The 14,823-nt window shown below is 37.2% G+C and overlaps 1 protein-coding gene across 1 annotated transcript; it reads right to left on the bottom strand.

Moving 5' to 3' along the window:
• Positions 1–7,810: 7,810 nt before the first annotated feature.
• Positions 7,811–10,971, bottom strand: LOC311294963 (ladderlectin-like). The gene is made up of 6 exons (XM_084416093.1): positions 10,449–10,971; positions 9,868–9,935; positions 9,697–9,782; positions 8,422–8,544; positions 8,127–8,238; positions 7,811–7,961 (listed from the first exon to the last, which is right to left on the bottom strand). Exons 1-6 carry the CDS (start codon positions 10,577–10,579, stop codon positions 7,861–7,863), a joined length of 621 nt encoding a protein of 206 aa, XP_084272219.1. The 5' UTR covers positions 10,580–10,971; the 3' UTR covers positions 7,811–7,860.
• Positions 10,972–14,823: the final 3,852 nt, after the last annotated feature.

Raw genomic sequence — 14,823 nt, 5'->3', positions numbered from 1 at the left:
GTTAGTTAGCATTATCGTTCACTTTAGCTAGGCTACTGTAGCCTCCATATGGTATGAGTCATATCAAGCATTTTATGATGCCACTGTCAAAACAATATTTAGCTTAGGCATACCTCTTCATGCATTTACTGAACATTTGTGTAATAATTTATTCATGGCAAGTTAATAAACTGAATATGATGCACTTTCTGGTTTGCTGACCATCACTGTTTAATTTTCACTTGTTGTAATTAAGAAAATACATTAAATGTTATTACAATTAAGGATGAACTATAACTTCATGAATAAAATGAGCATGGACCACAAGTGGGAAATTGTTGAGGCATTTGTCAGCAACCTGCCCGTGGGCCGCTGAAACTGATGAGCAGAACGCCGCGGACCGCCAAAACTATTAAACCTTGTAGGCTGTTGGTGACCCGGCTACCGGCAGTTTCATAAACACGTCCAGACACACAACACAACATGCTAGACATTACAAATAATTGTAAAGTAGGCTAGAATGCATGCTACATGTTTTGGAACCTTTGAACAAAAACATCTTCAACCTGTCCTGTCAGCAGAGTGTCCTGTAATATTGAGAACAGGCGCGCTCAACTCCCAAATCATTTATGGGTGCGAGTAATAAAAAAAGTTATCAAAAATAAAGACGAAAAACCGCACTCTCAAGGTATAATTTCATGAATTTATTGTAACCATGTCAACACAGACGCGTTTCGACCTAAGCCATCATCAGTGTGTAGCAGAGTGTCCCTGTGTCATAAAGGGCTTTGAAATAAACACACAAACTACACACTGAACACACGCTAAACCATCTCATTAAACATGTCTTTTCACAAAATAACCCTAACTGTTAGCTGCTAACGTTATCGTTAACCACTTTTCACACACGCACACAATATAAAATACACGATAAAATACACGATGATAAATATAAAATTCAATACACAATACCTATAAAACACTATTATTTACACGATTACTACTGAAATAACTGCTATAAACTGCACAAGAAAAAGTTCGCGTGGCTGTGGTCAGATTTGAAAGTCGCTCTAAAGGCTCTTTCGCGGTTGTGGCTTCAGTCGACTTCAGTGAGGCGCGGTGGTTTATGGGATGAGTAGTTCCTTCGCTCGGAAATGAAAATATGTACCCAGTCTTGTACCTTTGACTTTTTTTGGATTTTCTCGTCGTTTTTTAACTCGAAACGATATTTTGTATGCCTATGAGTTCAGCCGTAGCTGGTTATCCTCAGACATGCTCTAAAACTCTTTAAATACGGATTTTCCAAAACGTCAATGGGAGAAATGAATGGGAAATTTACTTCCGGAACCAAAGCGCTCTCGGGCTGTGGGCGGGACTGTGATGCTCTATTGGATCATCCAACTACGTCATCGTGCTACAGGCTGCAGCGAGGGGTGTCTCGATTTTAATTTCTGCCCTGACTTGACGTCATGACGGGGCAGGATATACCATATATGGACACCACAGACCTATGCTGCAGGAAGCCCGCCCTGCCCCTCTCCCCCTCATATTCAGTCGCGAAAGATGCAGAAACGTAGTGCACACGTGAGTTGCTCTGTTGTTGACTGCCAGAATCAACATGTAAATGTGTTTTCTCTCACAAGAACGGACCAAGCTGTCAGGGACCAGTGGATTAAATTCTTTTTTAATTACGCGGTTCCTACAACCCTCCCCACTAGCTTAACGTTAGGTATCTGTGCTAATCATTTTACGCCGGAATCGTTCACAAATTTGGGGCAATATCAGGCGAAGAATTGTATATATGACAACATATAATTGTATAGATTTTTTTTATAGAATAGATAAGGATAGCAAGTAAGGATTCTTAGTTTTCACTGTATGAATTAGATATACACTGATTCTTGTTAAAGCTACACATTTTTTTTATTATTATTTATTATTTTGCGAAAATGTGATTTTCTCAGCTTTTTGCTCATGGTGCTTTTATGAAACTTTCCAACATTCAAGTGTTGATAAAAGACGCACGAAGCTAGAATAAAACATTATTGAAATTGTTGAACACCATGAAATTGTGAAAATGACCAAAAACACCTTTTTTATTTTTTTTACACTGGCGAGAATGTTAAGATAAAATTGTTGGTAATTGGATGATGATTAGAATATGAATATCATATTTTAAATTTGTCATTTTTGAACAGGGTCAATTAAACATTAAAAGAAAGGGAGAGATATCAGAGTTCTTTTTTTTAACAACTGTTTGAGTTTTATTTTTAAAGTCAAGAAAAACAAAAATACACAAAGCAAAAAGCAACTATACAAATCCAGAACCCACCCCATCCCACCCCTGGTAGACTTCAAGAAAATAAAACTCAAATACAGACATAGAATGTCAACAACAACAACAACAACAACAACGCTATTAATAAAAAAAATAAAAAAAAGATAAATGACATAAATGTTAAAAAAAGTTAACACAATATCAAAAGCAGCATGCCATAAATTCACAGTCTTAACATTGGATCCATGTATACGACGAGAAGTTGAGAGTTCCATTGATATAATGTCCAGCTAAGACACTGTCCATGTTCGTCTGTCCATTGTGTGAGGAGCTGTGAGAACGGTTAACAGTAAATATCTTTGTTGAATGGATAAGGTAAGGTCCCTAAAGTCGTTCAAGAAAAAAAAAACATGTGGGGTCAAAGAAATATCAGTGTCCAACAGGTATGATAAGTCCTGTGAGAGCTGGGTCCAAAAAGGTGAGAGAGAGGGACAGTCCCAAAAGAAGTGTAAGTACGTGCCTTGAGATCCTTGAGAACAAAGATTGCACATGGGAGAGGAGGATAGATTCATATAGAAACGTTTCATAGGAGTCAAATAAACCCTATGTAGTAATTCCCAGTGTATCATTTGGTGATTTGGGTTCTTTGAAGACAGCTTAAACATCCTCCATACCTGATCCAAAAATAAACTGTGCATCTTCATTAAGATCCTTGGCCCAAACATTTGTAATAGATAAGGGTTTGTATGAGTGCTCAAGAAGATACGAATAAATAACCGAAACAAAAGAGGGAGATCTCTCAGAAGGAAGGATTAATTTTCGCAGTGGGTGAATAGGTAAATGGAAATCCCAAGGCACCCCTTATTTGCAAATACATATAAAAAGATGTACCTTGTAAATTATATTGAGCTTTAATGTTCTGAAATGAGTTTAGACCCATATCGTCATAGATCTCTCCCAACGTGTTCACTTTTTTTGTCGTCCATTGCGGACAATAAAAAGGGACCTTGCCAGACAAAAGATAGTTATTACGGAAAATAGGTGAATGCCTATGCCAGATTGTAACTTGATGTGTTTGCTTTTCGACTTCCCTCCAAGTGGAGAGAAGATGAGTTACAATAGGACCAAACTGAAATTTACACTGCCTCAGTGGAACCCCAGAAAAAACAATATGCTTCAGTTCATAGGGATACACAATCGCTTCCTCGATTGCTCTCCATGACACAGAGGTATCCGGATCAAACCAGACTGATAAAGGGCGGAGGGTAAAGTCTTGTGCATAAAGTCTAAAATTAGGGAGAGACATGCAGGCCTCCATGTAATCTTCCACGCTGTAAGGTAGTCAGCTTGATTCGAGGACGTTTCCCATCCCATATATAACGAGAAACGCATGCATCGAGTTTATTCCAGAAGCCAGCAGGTGGAGAAAGAGGAATCATAGATTAAAAGAAATTAATACGTGCGAGCACATTCGTTTTAATTACAGATATACGAGCATGAAAAGAAGTAGGGAGACGAGACCAATTCTCCAAATCTGAGGACATTTTTGCTAAAACACTAATCAAGCACAGCGTTAGTTCAGACAGGCCACGTAGGCATAGGCTGCGATCAGCTGACGCGGTCAGCTGTCAAATTGCTCCAACCACTACCGTTCTCCTATTAGACCGGAAGGATATATATACGCGGCACTTCCGCCTGGGAAACATGCTTAAACTACTCGCAACCCCCCCACCCTCACCACTATAAGTATCAAGCATATTTCTGTGCACCTTTTGGCTGTCGTCTTCTTTGTTTCAGATTATCAAGGCTTCCAAGTCCTAGAGCCACAGACATCATCGTGAGAGAGACACCCTTCCTCATAGCAAGCTACAGCATAGACGTCCCGGACTTCACTGCTACGTCTACATGTTTAACCACGGCTTAAAGACATTACTAAACTGTCTTAATCATCTGTGTATTGCTCAAGCTGATGGTTCCATAGGGGGGTTAATGCTATAGCTACGTATGTCATTAATTATGGAGCAAGAACCCCCATAAGGAACCATACCGCCAAAGATAAAATTGTGTTCAATAAACTCAAGTAAACTTGCCAAAGTGGTCTCTTCTGAATTCAGGTTTTTCGAGATAATATCCTGCAGGGATGGAAAAATATCTATCCCCAGGTACTTAAAGGATTGAACCACTGGAGTAGATATGGATAGGGGCGTGGACTCAATTTTAAAGTTGAGGGGGAGTAAACATGACTTGCTCCAATTCATTTTAAACCCAGAGAGGGATCCAAAATTCAACACCTGAGGGATAGAATGTGACGGTTTCTCCAAAAACAATAAGATGTCATCAGCAAACAATGAAATATGATGGTGTGTGTTCCTTATTATTATTGGGGAGATAATTTCAGATTGTTGGACCGCTTGAGCTAAGGGTCCCAAGGATAAAGCAAACAACAAGGGAGAAAGCGGACAACCCTGACGAGTACCTCGCTGTATAAAGAATGGATTTGAACAAACTGAACCTGTAAGAACAGTAGCTGCTGGATTGGTGTACAGAATTTTAATCATGTTTATGAATCTTGATCCTAAACCCAGTTGCTGTAGAACCAACCACAAATAGTTCCATTCTAGCTGGTCGAAAGCTTTCATCGCATCCAGAGATAATACTGTGCAAGGGGAAGTCAACATACCCGCTGAATTAACAATACGACATAGCCTGCGCAAGTTATCCGTGGCGAAACGAGATTTAATGAACCCTGTCTGGTCATAATGAACTAATCTATTTCATAAATCTCTCTAAACGTCGGGCCAGCACTTTTGCATACAATTTAACATCCGTCCCTATCAAAGAAAGTGGCCGATAGCTAGAACAGGAAGTCGGATCTTTATCTTTTTTTAAAAGGAGAGAAATAATAGCTATATTAATCGATGAGTGAAATGCACCGTGAGAAACTGAAAAATTTATCATATCCAACATCAGAGGGCCTAAGTCAGACCAGAAAGCTGTATATATTTCGATTGGAATACCATCTGTGCCAGGGGATTTCCAGAGTTCTTTTTAAATAAGCACAAACATAGTCCAGTCATTTTATGAAAAAAGGTTGAACAAATTGCAACAGAAGCAAACTCAAATAATTTTGTATCCTCATTATGTCCCGAGTAAGGAAAAAAAAGTCCAGAAGAATCCCAAATAAGGGGAAAGTTTTGAATCCCCAGAAACAGTTTTCATTTTTTTAATTTTACCTGCCTTTTGTCTTCTGCATTCTCCTTACCATTGTCTCCTGTTCTTCCCTCAGACTCATCCCCCACAGCCCCAGCCCCAAACCCCAAACCCCATCTTAAAAATTAATAAAGGCTGGTTTCTAAAGTACTATGTATTAATGTTCATGGGTAGCCTAAATGGGTTCCATTCAGACCTTAACATTAAGTATTTTACTGTTATGTGTCAACAAGACATGTTCACTTGGCTAGACCCAATGTTTAGATCTGTTGTGGTATTTATGCAAATTAGCACATACATAATTAGATTATGCACCGTTTGTCCATCTTAACAAAAAAAAAAAAACTTGGAATACATTTTTGTTTGTCTTGCTGCAAGTAATCAACTCAGTAATTTTCATGTTGATATCTAAAGGTTAAATTTTTTACCCCATTCACGTGAGAAAAAAAAAAGAATGAATAGGCGTATGAATATATTTGGGTTTTAATATTATTTATATTATAAATATTTGGGTCTTTTTCGAAACATTGCCCTAATGGGATTCTTCGGGACTAAAAGAATTTTTATAAATTATTATAAAGAAAGAATTATGTTGTATTAAATCTTCCTAGGATAAGCTTTTATATTGATGGGCAATAAAATTGTTTACATTTTTCAAGGACATGTCTGCTTGATGCCTACTATATCTAATTAAAAAAAGTAAATAAACGCAGCAGTTCATAACAGACATATGCGGTATCTTATCTCCTTGGTGCTTCAGCTTTGTTTTCTGCAAATATTTTGGATGTTCAACACATAGACACAAACAGAGTGACCCAATTCCTTCCACAAGCTTTTCCACTGTGTGTGTGTGTGCACGGTGTACCCCCGAAAGTAGCAGTGGCCACCCCCTGGCCACCCCATGTATAAAACTCTAGTTCCACCACTGGTCATACACCTCGCCTATTATAATGGCAATTTTCCTACAACAGCATCAAAGGCATAAGAAACATTCAAAGGCAGAATTGTAATAAAGAGAAAAGTTTATTCTTTGAGGATTCTTTTCACAAACTGCAGCTACCCAGTTCGGAAAACAAAATACCTACAGACTAAACAATGCACAGACAACTACAGTTTCTTGGCATTCACTCCTCCTCCCCAGCTCCTTGTAACCCTATCTTGAGACTGGTTTGAACTGGCTTTTCCCCCCTTCACAGGTCACACTGTTCTTTGTCCCTGAGACACCAAAAGTCCTTCATTTATGACCCAAATTGCCTCCTGCTGTAACACAGTCTCACCCCCAAACGTCACATACTGACGCGTCTTGACCAAACGGCAATATACGACGAAAAGGGTACCCCTAAAACGTCCGTATGTGACTATTCGGGTTATGGGTAGGTTTAGGTATGCGTTAGGGTACCGCTAAGAGGCGCTGCTGGTGCGCTTATGTCTTCGTCTCATATGGACGTTTTAGGGGTACCCTTTTCGTCGTATATTGCCGTTTGGTCAAGATGCGTCAGTATGTGACGTTTTGGGGTGAGACCGGGCTGCCTGTTCCTCTCAGGACAGGGCCTGGTGTGTTATTACTTAAACCCCCCCGTATTCCTTCAACCAAACTCTTTCCCGTGCTCAGGTGTTTCACTATTTTCCTGGCCATCGGTTTTATTGGCCCACTCTTTCCTGTCTCCCTTCAGCTGCTAGAAAACCTCACAGAAACATGATTAAATGGAATTAACAGCTAGAAAAACAAATGAATATAAGAAACACTACATTTTTCCACAACACCCATCAAGTGACATTATCACTACTTTCCGCCATACACCACGCCTATCAAGTAAGGGTATTGTTGGCAGTGGAAACGCTAGCCAATTCATGGTTTTCCGACCCGAACCATACCGTACCACTCAATGGAAACGAGCCATTAGACTTCTAAATCTAATCACATTCAAGGAACATACGCACAGCAAGAACCAATCACAGCCGTTCAACGGCTCTGAAACCAATCAGGATTAGTCACGTGTGTTATTCGTATTTTTCAAATTTAAACAAGTAGCCTACAACATATTTTTGGACAACATTTAAACATCTTTGGAAAATGTATCTATATGCAATTAAAATAATATGTTCATATCCTTGTGGGAATTTCAGTAGTAAAAACATCATGTAATGGACAACAGCCTAGCCCTTAAAGGTGGTATCAGTGATTTCAGGCCCAAAAATATATATATTTTTTTTTCCTAACGATCCACTAGCTGCCCGCCCCATAAGCATGCCGTCAAAAAAAACACGTCTCTGTAGGCAGCCTAGGCTCTGAGATCTGCACGCAAAACAAATGGTTTCACCAAACACTCAAACACCAACACTGTCCATTTATTTATTTTTATTTCACGTTTTTAATGTACAATATTATACTATTATGGCATGGCTGCCATGGCTCCTCCACGGCCCCTCCCTGGCTTTTCACAGATATAGGAGAATGAGCTTGAACAGGGCACATCGTTCCAGCAACGGTTAGCTGCAAGGTGGAATATTGAAATCAGTTATTCTGATCATATGGTGTTGTTAGAATCACAATAAAATAGATTTCATAAATAGCTACTGTTGGATTTTAGATTATAACTGAAAGTATATATAAAAAGTAAAAAAAAAAGAAAAAAAAAAAAAAAGACTGCATTCTTACAACTAAAGTTGATCTCCAAACAGTTCTCGGGAACACCAGCATTGTTAGGTTCTCCAGCACACCAGTTGGTATACAAAAACAGAGATCCATCACTCCACAACCAGCGTCCTTCCTAAAGAGTGAAGAGAGTGAAGACAAAGAGTGCACTACTGTTGTCAGACTTCAGGAAGAAGCGGATTAAGGCCAGATTTGAATTCAAACCATCTTCATTAGAAACTTTTCACTAAAATTTCTGCTTTAAACAGTAAATGCAGACAAACAAATAGGTATCTTTAGGACATACAATTGAACTTACTTGATCAGCATCATTAGCACCAATCCAAGAACGTGTGGAAAGAGGCAACAGACTCAGCAGGAAATAATTTTCCAGTTTATCATTCACAGATGCAAGAGTCGCACCAAGACTTTGACAGTTTCTCTAAAGAGACAGATTTTTTCATTGTCAATACAAAACCAATTCTTTGTTAGAATAAAGCAAAGTCTGATTTACTTAATTGATAATGAATTAAGATCATTTTACTGCTACTGCTCTGTACAACTGTTATAAAGTAAAATCTACTTAATATTGGGCTTAAAATTAGTTTGACATTTAAATTATACTTAACATTGAATTGAAGTACTTACGTAAATATTACTTTACATTTAATTTCACATGTAGAATTAAGTAACATCTACTTAGACTTTAGTAAATTAAACTTTTTACTCTGACAATATAATACTGAATTAAAGCACACATTTAAAGTGTATGCTTTTAGAAACATTTTAATACAATAGATATTGAATAGATTACATATTGAATCTATACATTGAATCACCTGAACACCTGTTTTGTTTTGTTTACTGTGTTTTTACTCTGGTAAAAGTGCCCATGTGACGTTGTTTGTGCGTCGTGACTTGTTAAGTTTCGCTTGACTAAACAGGAGGCTGGGACCTGCTGTATCCAATAAAGAGGTATTAGGCGTGTATAAAATAGGTTAGTGCACCGCGGCAGCAGTCCTCATCGTTTAAACAATGCTTTGAAATAATGTGTATTATGAAAAGCGCTATACAAATAAATTTGAATTGAACACCTCAATACTTGGTTGGTACACAATACACAATGACGGTAACTTTCGATAGATTGTTTGAGTGATTGTGTAGTTGAGTAGAAAATTAATTCAGATTATACAAAATGCAAGTTACTAAACCTGCCAACAAAAGCGATGATTAAAAAGGTGTAAATACAGCTGAAAAAACAGTGAAGTCAACATTATTAATTATTCATGCCACAGTGCATGATGGGAACACCAGTATTATAAAAGTTGAATAGGTTTTACTTAATTTTATATTGTTGATATTTAAGATATTATAGAATTGACTTTGTCTTGCCTGAACTTAACTTTCCCCATGTAGAAATTATATTAGTTTTTTTCTGCAGCATTTACTTCACTAGAGAATAATTTTTATCAGTTTAAATTAATAATTTGATACAATACACTTATTGCGTACATGTCTTTAGACCTGTCTTTTAGATGTAGTTAAAGACACCTAATATAAAGTGTGACCAAATCATCTTGTTGTAACACTTTACCTCTGCTGTGATCCAGTTAGTCGGATCAGAAAAGTATTTGTAGCATCGTATTTGTAGTCCAAATTTCGTCCAGTCAGTGGGGCAAACTGTGTCCAATAAAAGAAATATTGTACGTTTCCAAAAAGGTTTTTAAACAGCAAGGATTTTTACTAAATAAAATGTCTTGGTTACCTTGTGTATCCCCCATGGAGAAGATGATGAAAAGAAGCAGACAACATTTCAGCATTGCCATGATGAACCTGAAGGAAAAGTTAAATGTCTGCATGCACTCATACGCTGCACACTGATATTCTCAACACATTTAAACACAAAGCACAAAAATACTAAAAAACATTTATTCAGAACTCCGGTTGTTAAAGTGTTGCCGTCAGAATCTCAGAGGAAGATTTTGTTTATAGCCAGAGCCTGTGTAACACCAGAACAGTCTCATATCAATTGAATGAAGATGGATCATATTTATACACATAATATCAGGCAATAACATCCGGGTTTCCTGGGCAAAGATCAAACTTTACCATTTCTGGCATATTAGTTATAGATTTATAGTAACAATTAAGATAGTTCAATTGTTAAAACACGTGCATGTCTTGAGTTTAAAATCTAGTTCTTCACTGAAAAAAAAAACTTGGAAAAAGTTTTTGCACTCATATTATTTAAGGAAATGTCACATGTACTGAATTAACAAATTAAGACAAATTAACAAAGTAAATTTAACTTGGCCAGTTAGAGTTTGTGGAGTAATTTTTACTTACTCAAGTATTTCTGAAAGCAACCCACGTGTAGCAGCACAAACAGCCTTCTTCAGGGTGTGCTTTCCAACCAAACAATTTCCTCTTTTATGTGTGCTAATTAGAAACACCTGAGTGACATAATACATGCACATACAGAGAAAGTCCACTAGGTGGCTACATTGCAAATTGAATCCAAAGACCAAAAAAAAAAAAAAAAAAAACTATTATGATGAAAGACAAAAGTAGGCTAGACACAGAAAGCATAAATCACAAAAAAGGACTGAAGTCTATTTCTTCATTCAACCCAGGGTATACTGTGGCCTGTAGCTCATAGAATGTTTCTCTCTGTAAAATTTACTTTAATCGGTCACCACCCCGAATACTCTTTTTAATCATTTGTAAACCCTCAACCATTAGGGCTTCTGGATTATATTGAGCACATTTTGGAAGTGTTTTGCCATAGGGTAATCTAAATGAGCTTTTCTAATGGCATTTTTATGCTCCGATACTCTGTCTTTAAGACGTCTCTTGGTCCGGCCTACATAAAAGCATCCACATTTGCATGATAACCTATATACCACAAAAGTAGTATTGCAATTAATGAATGCTTTTATGTTGTACATCTTATGTGTCTTGCAATTACAGAATTATTTGCCTTCTTTAGAACAATGATTACAAGACCCACATTTGTAAGTACATTTTAACTGTCTGTAAAGCCAAGTAATCTGTTTTTTGGCAGGAAGATGACTAGGTACTATCTTGTAGTGTGAAACTAATTTTTGGAGATGCAGAAAAAACTTTAAGAACAGGATCACTCTTGTACAGTTTCTGTGTGATAGCCCCTTTCCTAAAAATTGGTTAGACATGACTTTAGCTTGCACTTCATATTCATTATCGGTATCACAAATACGTCTTCTCCAACAAGTCTCCATACACAAGTTCATGTCGGTATTTGTTCTAAAGTGGACAATGGTTCTACCCTCTCCAAAATATTTGAATATCATGTAAAAGTTTATTTATTTCCATAATTCCATAAAAAAACGTTAAACTTCTATAGATTATAGATTCAGGGCCCACAACTTAAACGATTTGAAGTATTTAGTTGTTTATTTGTACATAATTTGGGCTTCCAGCTCATAAAACCCACGGAAACAGGATTTCAAAACATTTGAATATTACATGAAATCACACAGTAATACCATGGTCATTGAACCAGGTTTTGGTTCTTTTGGCAGTGTGGGCAGTTGCAAATCGGTCCTTGCAATGAACCACTGCTTCGGAGCTTGTATCATTATGTCACTAGTCACGTGAAAATGACTTCTGAAGCAAACACACTGGTTCACTCCTGTAGTGAACCACCTGACTGCTTCGACAGCCCAACCCAGTGTTGACAGGTTTGAAACCTGGCGGCTGTATTTCTTTTAAAAGTGAAGCCAAACCATGGCAACACCGTGGGTTGTAGTAGTCAGTGTCTCTAAAGCTGGTGAAATTGTTTTTTAAAAAAAAAAGAAATTGCCTTTCACCAAAGACTGTGGAGAAAAAAATATTTCTGAATAAAACCATACGTCCATATTTTCATACTGTCTATGGCTCCGAACCACTGATTCAAAACAAAAGATTTGGAAATGTTTAGAAGCTTCATGAAGCAGTGTTTTGAAAATGCCCATCACCATACAGATTAATGAATGTGGTTACTCTGTATCATCAAAACAAGGTCAAAAGTCTCAGAAGTTGAAATGCTCTTCCAGTCTTTGATCCCGTCTTTAAAGATGTAATATCTGTAATGTTTATGATGATCAGCTTTGACTCTTTTATTATACCCTTAAATTATGTATGATAGTTCAATAAGCACTATTTAGTTTTCTCTTCAATTCTACAGGGATTTATTGGTGTGACATAGTTATACACTTGTATTTGTGGTGTTGCTGCATACAATTATAGCCTACAACAAAATTAAAAAAAGCAACATAACATAAATTAAGAAAAGATACAAAACAACAACACTGCAGTGGAAAAGAAATGTAAAATGGATGACATTAAAGAATAAAATGAAATATTCAAGAATACTTATAGTATCGTTTTTGCCACCAGATGGCCCAATACACCAGATTTGAGTAATAAAGCCTTTACAATCCAGTTCAGAGTAAAGCATTTCAAACACTACACAATTAGACCACACTCATTTTAAACCAATATATGCAATATATGTCACACTATTTATAATGTCTGTTCTGTTTTCTCCTGTCATCCTCTTGAAGCTCTGACGTCATTGACCAGAAGAACAGCAGCAGCCGCAGAAGCCACGCCCATCAGCGCAGTGACGACCAATCGCAGCACAGCTTCAACAGAATCACAACAGGGGGCGTGGCCTTCTGGAGAAACTAATGAAACAAATTATAAATTAAATTAAGATTTTCAAAAAGCTGACTTTAGTCTCTGTCATGACCTAAAAATGATCTTGTTTTGTGCTCCACACAAGAAAAAGAAGGTAAAAACTTTCCATAAAGACACAAGTAAATGATGACAGAAGCTCCTACATTCTTTAAGTCATCCTAAGTTATCAGTCTCGAATCAACAAATTAATTCATTGAATATATCATCAGTGCTGTGGTACCTGCACATGTGTGACAGAGTGTGTTGATGTCCAGATGTGTGGTCTGGTTGCTGATGGGATTGTTCAGCACACAGCTGTAGGTGTTTTTATCCTGATATTCCACCTCCAGAGGTAGAGAGAGACTGATGCTGAGATCACACACACTGATGCTGGACAATACACTGATTCCTGCGTACCAGGAGAGAGTCGCATCACACACGTTCAACACTGATGAACACACCAATGAACATGATGATGATGATGATGATGATGATGATGATAATGAAGAACAGTGTGAACAGTCTCTGCTGATGACAGGAACAGGCAGACGAGCTGAGAAAGAAAAAAGTGAATAGTTTAGAAAGTGTTTATTGCAGCAGCAGTGTCAGTCAGTGTCTCGTGTGATCTTCATTCCTCTCCATATACATATAAAAGATTATTATTTACACATATTGAGAAATATCAGAGAGGAAAATTATGCTTAACAGAAATGATTTCATCATTTTAATAATTAAGATACGCCCACTTTGATGCAAAAAACAGATGAAACAAATATTTAACTCACCATAGACTGTGAGACTGAAACTCTTTCTCACATTGTTGGTCTCTAGTTGATAATCTCCAGTATGTTCAGCTGTGATGTTTGTGATGGTCAGAGATCCAGTTTGATGATCCAGCTTCAGTCTGTCTCTGAATCTCCCATCAGGAACATCATCATATACAGTGATTCTGTCGGCCAGTACATTGATTTCAGCTATTAAAGTGTTTTCATTTCCAAACCTCCACAGAATCAGATCTTCATCCATCATTTCAGTAAGATCCGAGTTTAGAGAGACTGAATCTCCCTCCATCACTGACACTGACTTCACTGCATCTGTACCAGCAAACACACCTGGAGAACAGAGTCACAGATTAATAACTTTGCTGATTTTCTTAAATAGACAATTTTCATTACCAACGGTAATGGAGAACAGCAGCACAGGCACAGAAGTAGCCAGTGATTACATTTTTTCATGATATTATTTTTATTATTTTTTATCACTGTTATCACAATACAGGTGATCTGTGGGAGGAGCCACACGGGTGATTGTGTCTCATCTTAAATCTGATTGGCTCTTTCAGTGTCTCTGCTCTGGAGAATGAAGGGTCATTGGAAGCCAAATAGAGCAAATCAGGAAAAGTGATTGAAAAACACTCCACTAATGTTTCACAGAGAAACATACTTGAACTAAAAGACCCAAATGAACAGCCTTTAAAACCACTGACTTTACTTTATACTTGCACATACACATATATAGTTCTCTCTTAGTTTAAAAATGTAGTATTAATGTTTCATTGTTATTTTTTAATTAAGAAACCAGAAACTATACACAACAAACAGTAAAATAAACGTCAAACTAGCAATATTAACCAAAAATCATTTGATGTCATTGTTTCCAAACTGATTCTGCTGTTTTTGCACCTGCCCCGTGATTTAAATGAGATTTTTGGTTATTTTCAGTTTGGGTAGAGCATCTTTTATCTGAAATCTGATCAAAAGTATACTTATAATGGCTCTGTATTAAATCTGTAAATATAATGCATTAAAACTGAAGTCTTAAACTGAATATGATAACTCACCGACCAGACGGCACACGCAGAACAACACACATGTGAAGCATTTTCAGATAATAGCACTATATGTAAACACTTCAGAGACAGAGAGACTGTGAACTAACAGGACAGTGTTAAACTGTGAGATAGTGTTACTGCGTCTGATTCTCCACCAATAATATTTGAGACCGCCCTCTTACTGTACACGTA

The sequence above is a fragment of the Rutilus rutilus genome (assembly GCF_951802725.1).
Source record: "Rutilus rutilus genome assembly, chromosome: 8".
In the NCBI taxonomy this organism is placed as follows: domain Eukaryota; kingdom Metazoa; phylum Chordata; class Actinopteri; order Cypriniformes; family Leuciscidae; genus Rutilus; species Rutilus rutilus.
Note: the sequence above shows the minus strand (reverse complement) of the source record. Positions and strands in the feature narration are given on the sequence as shown.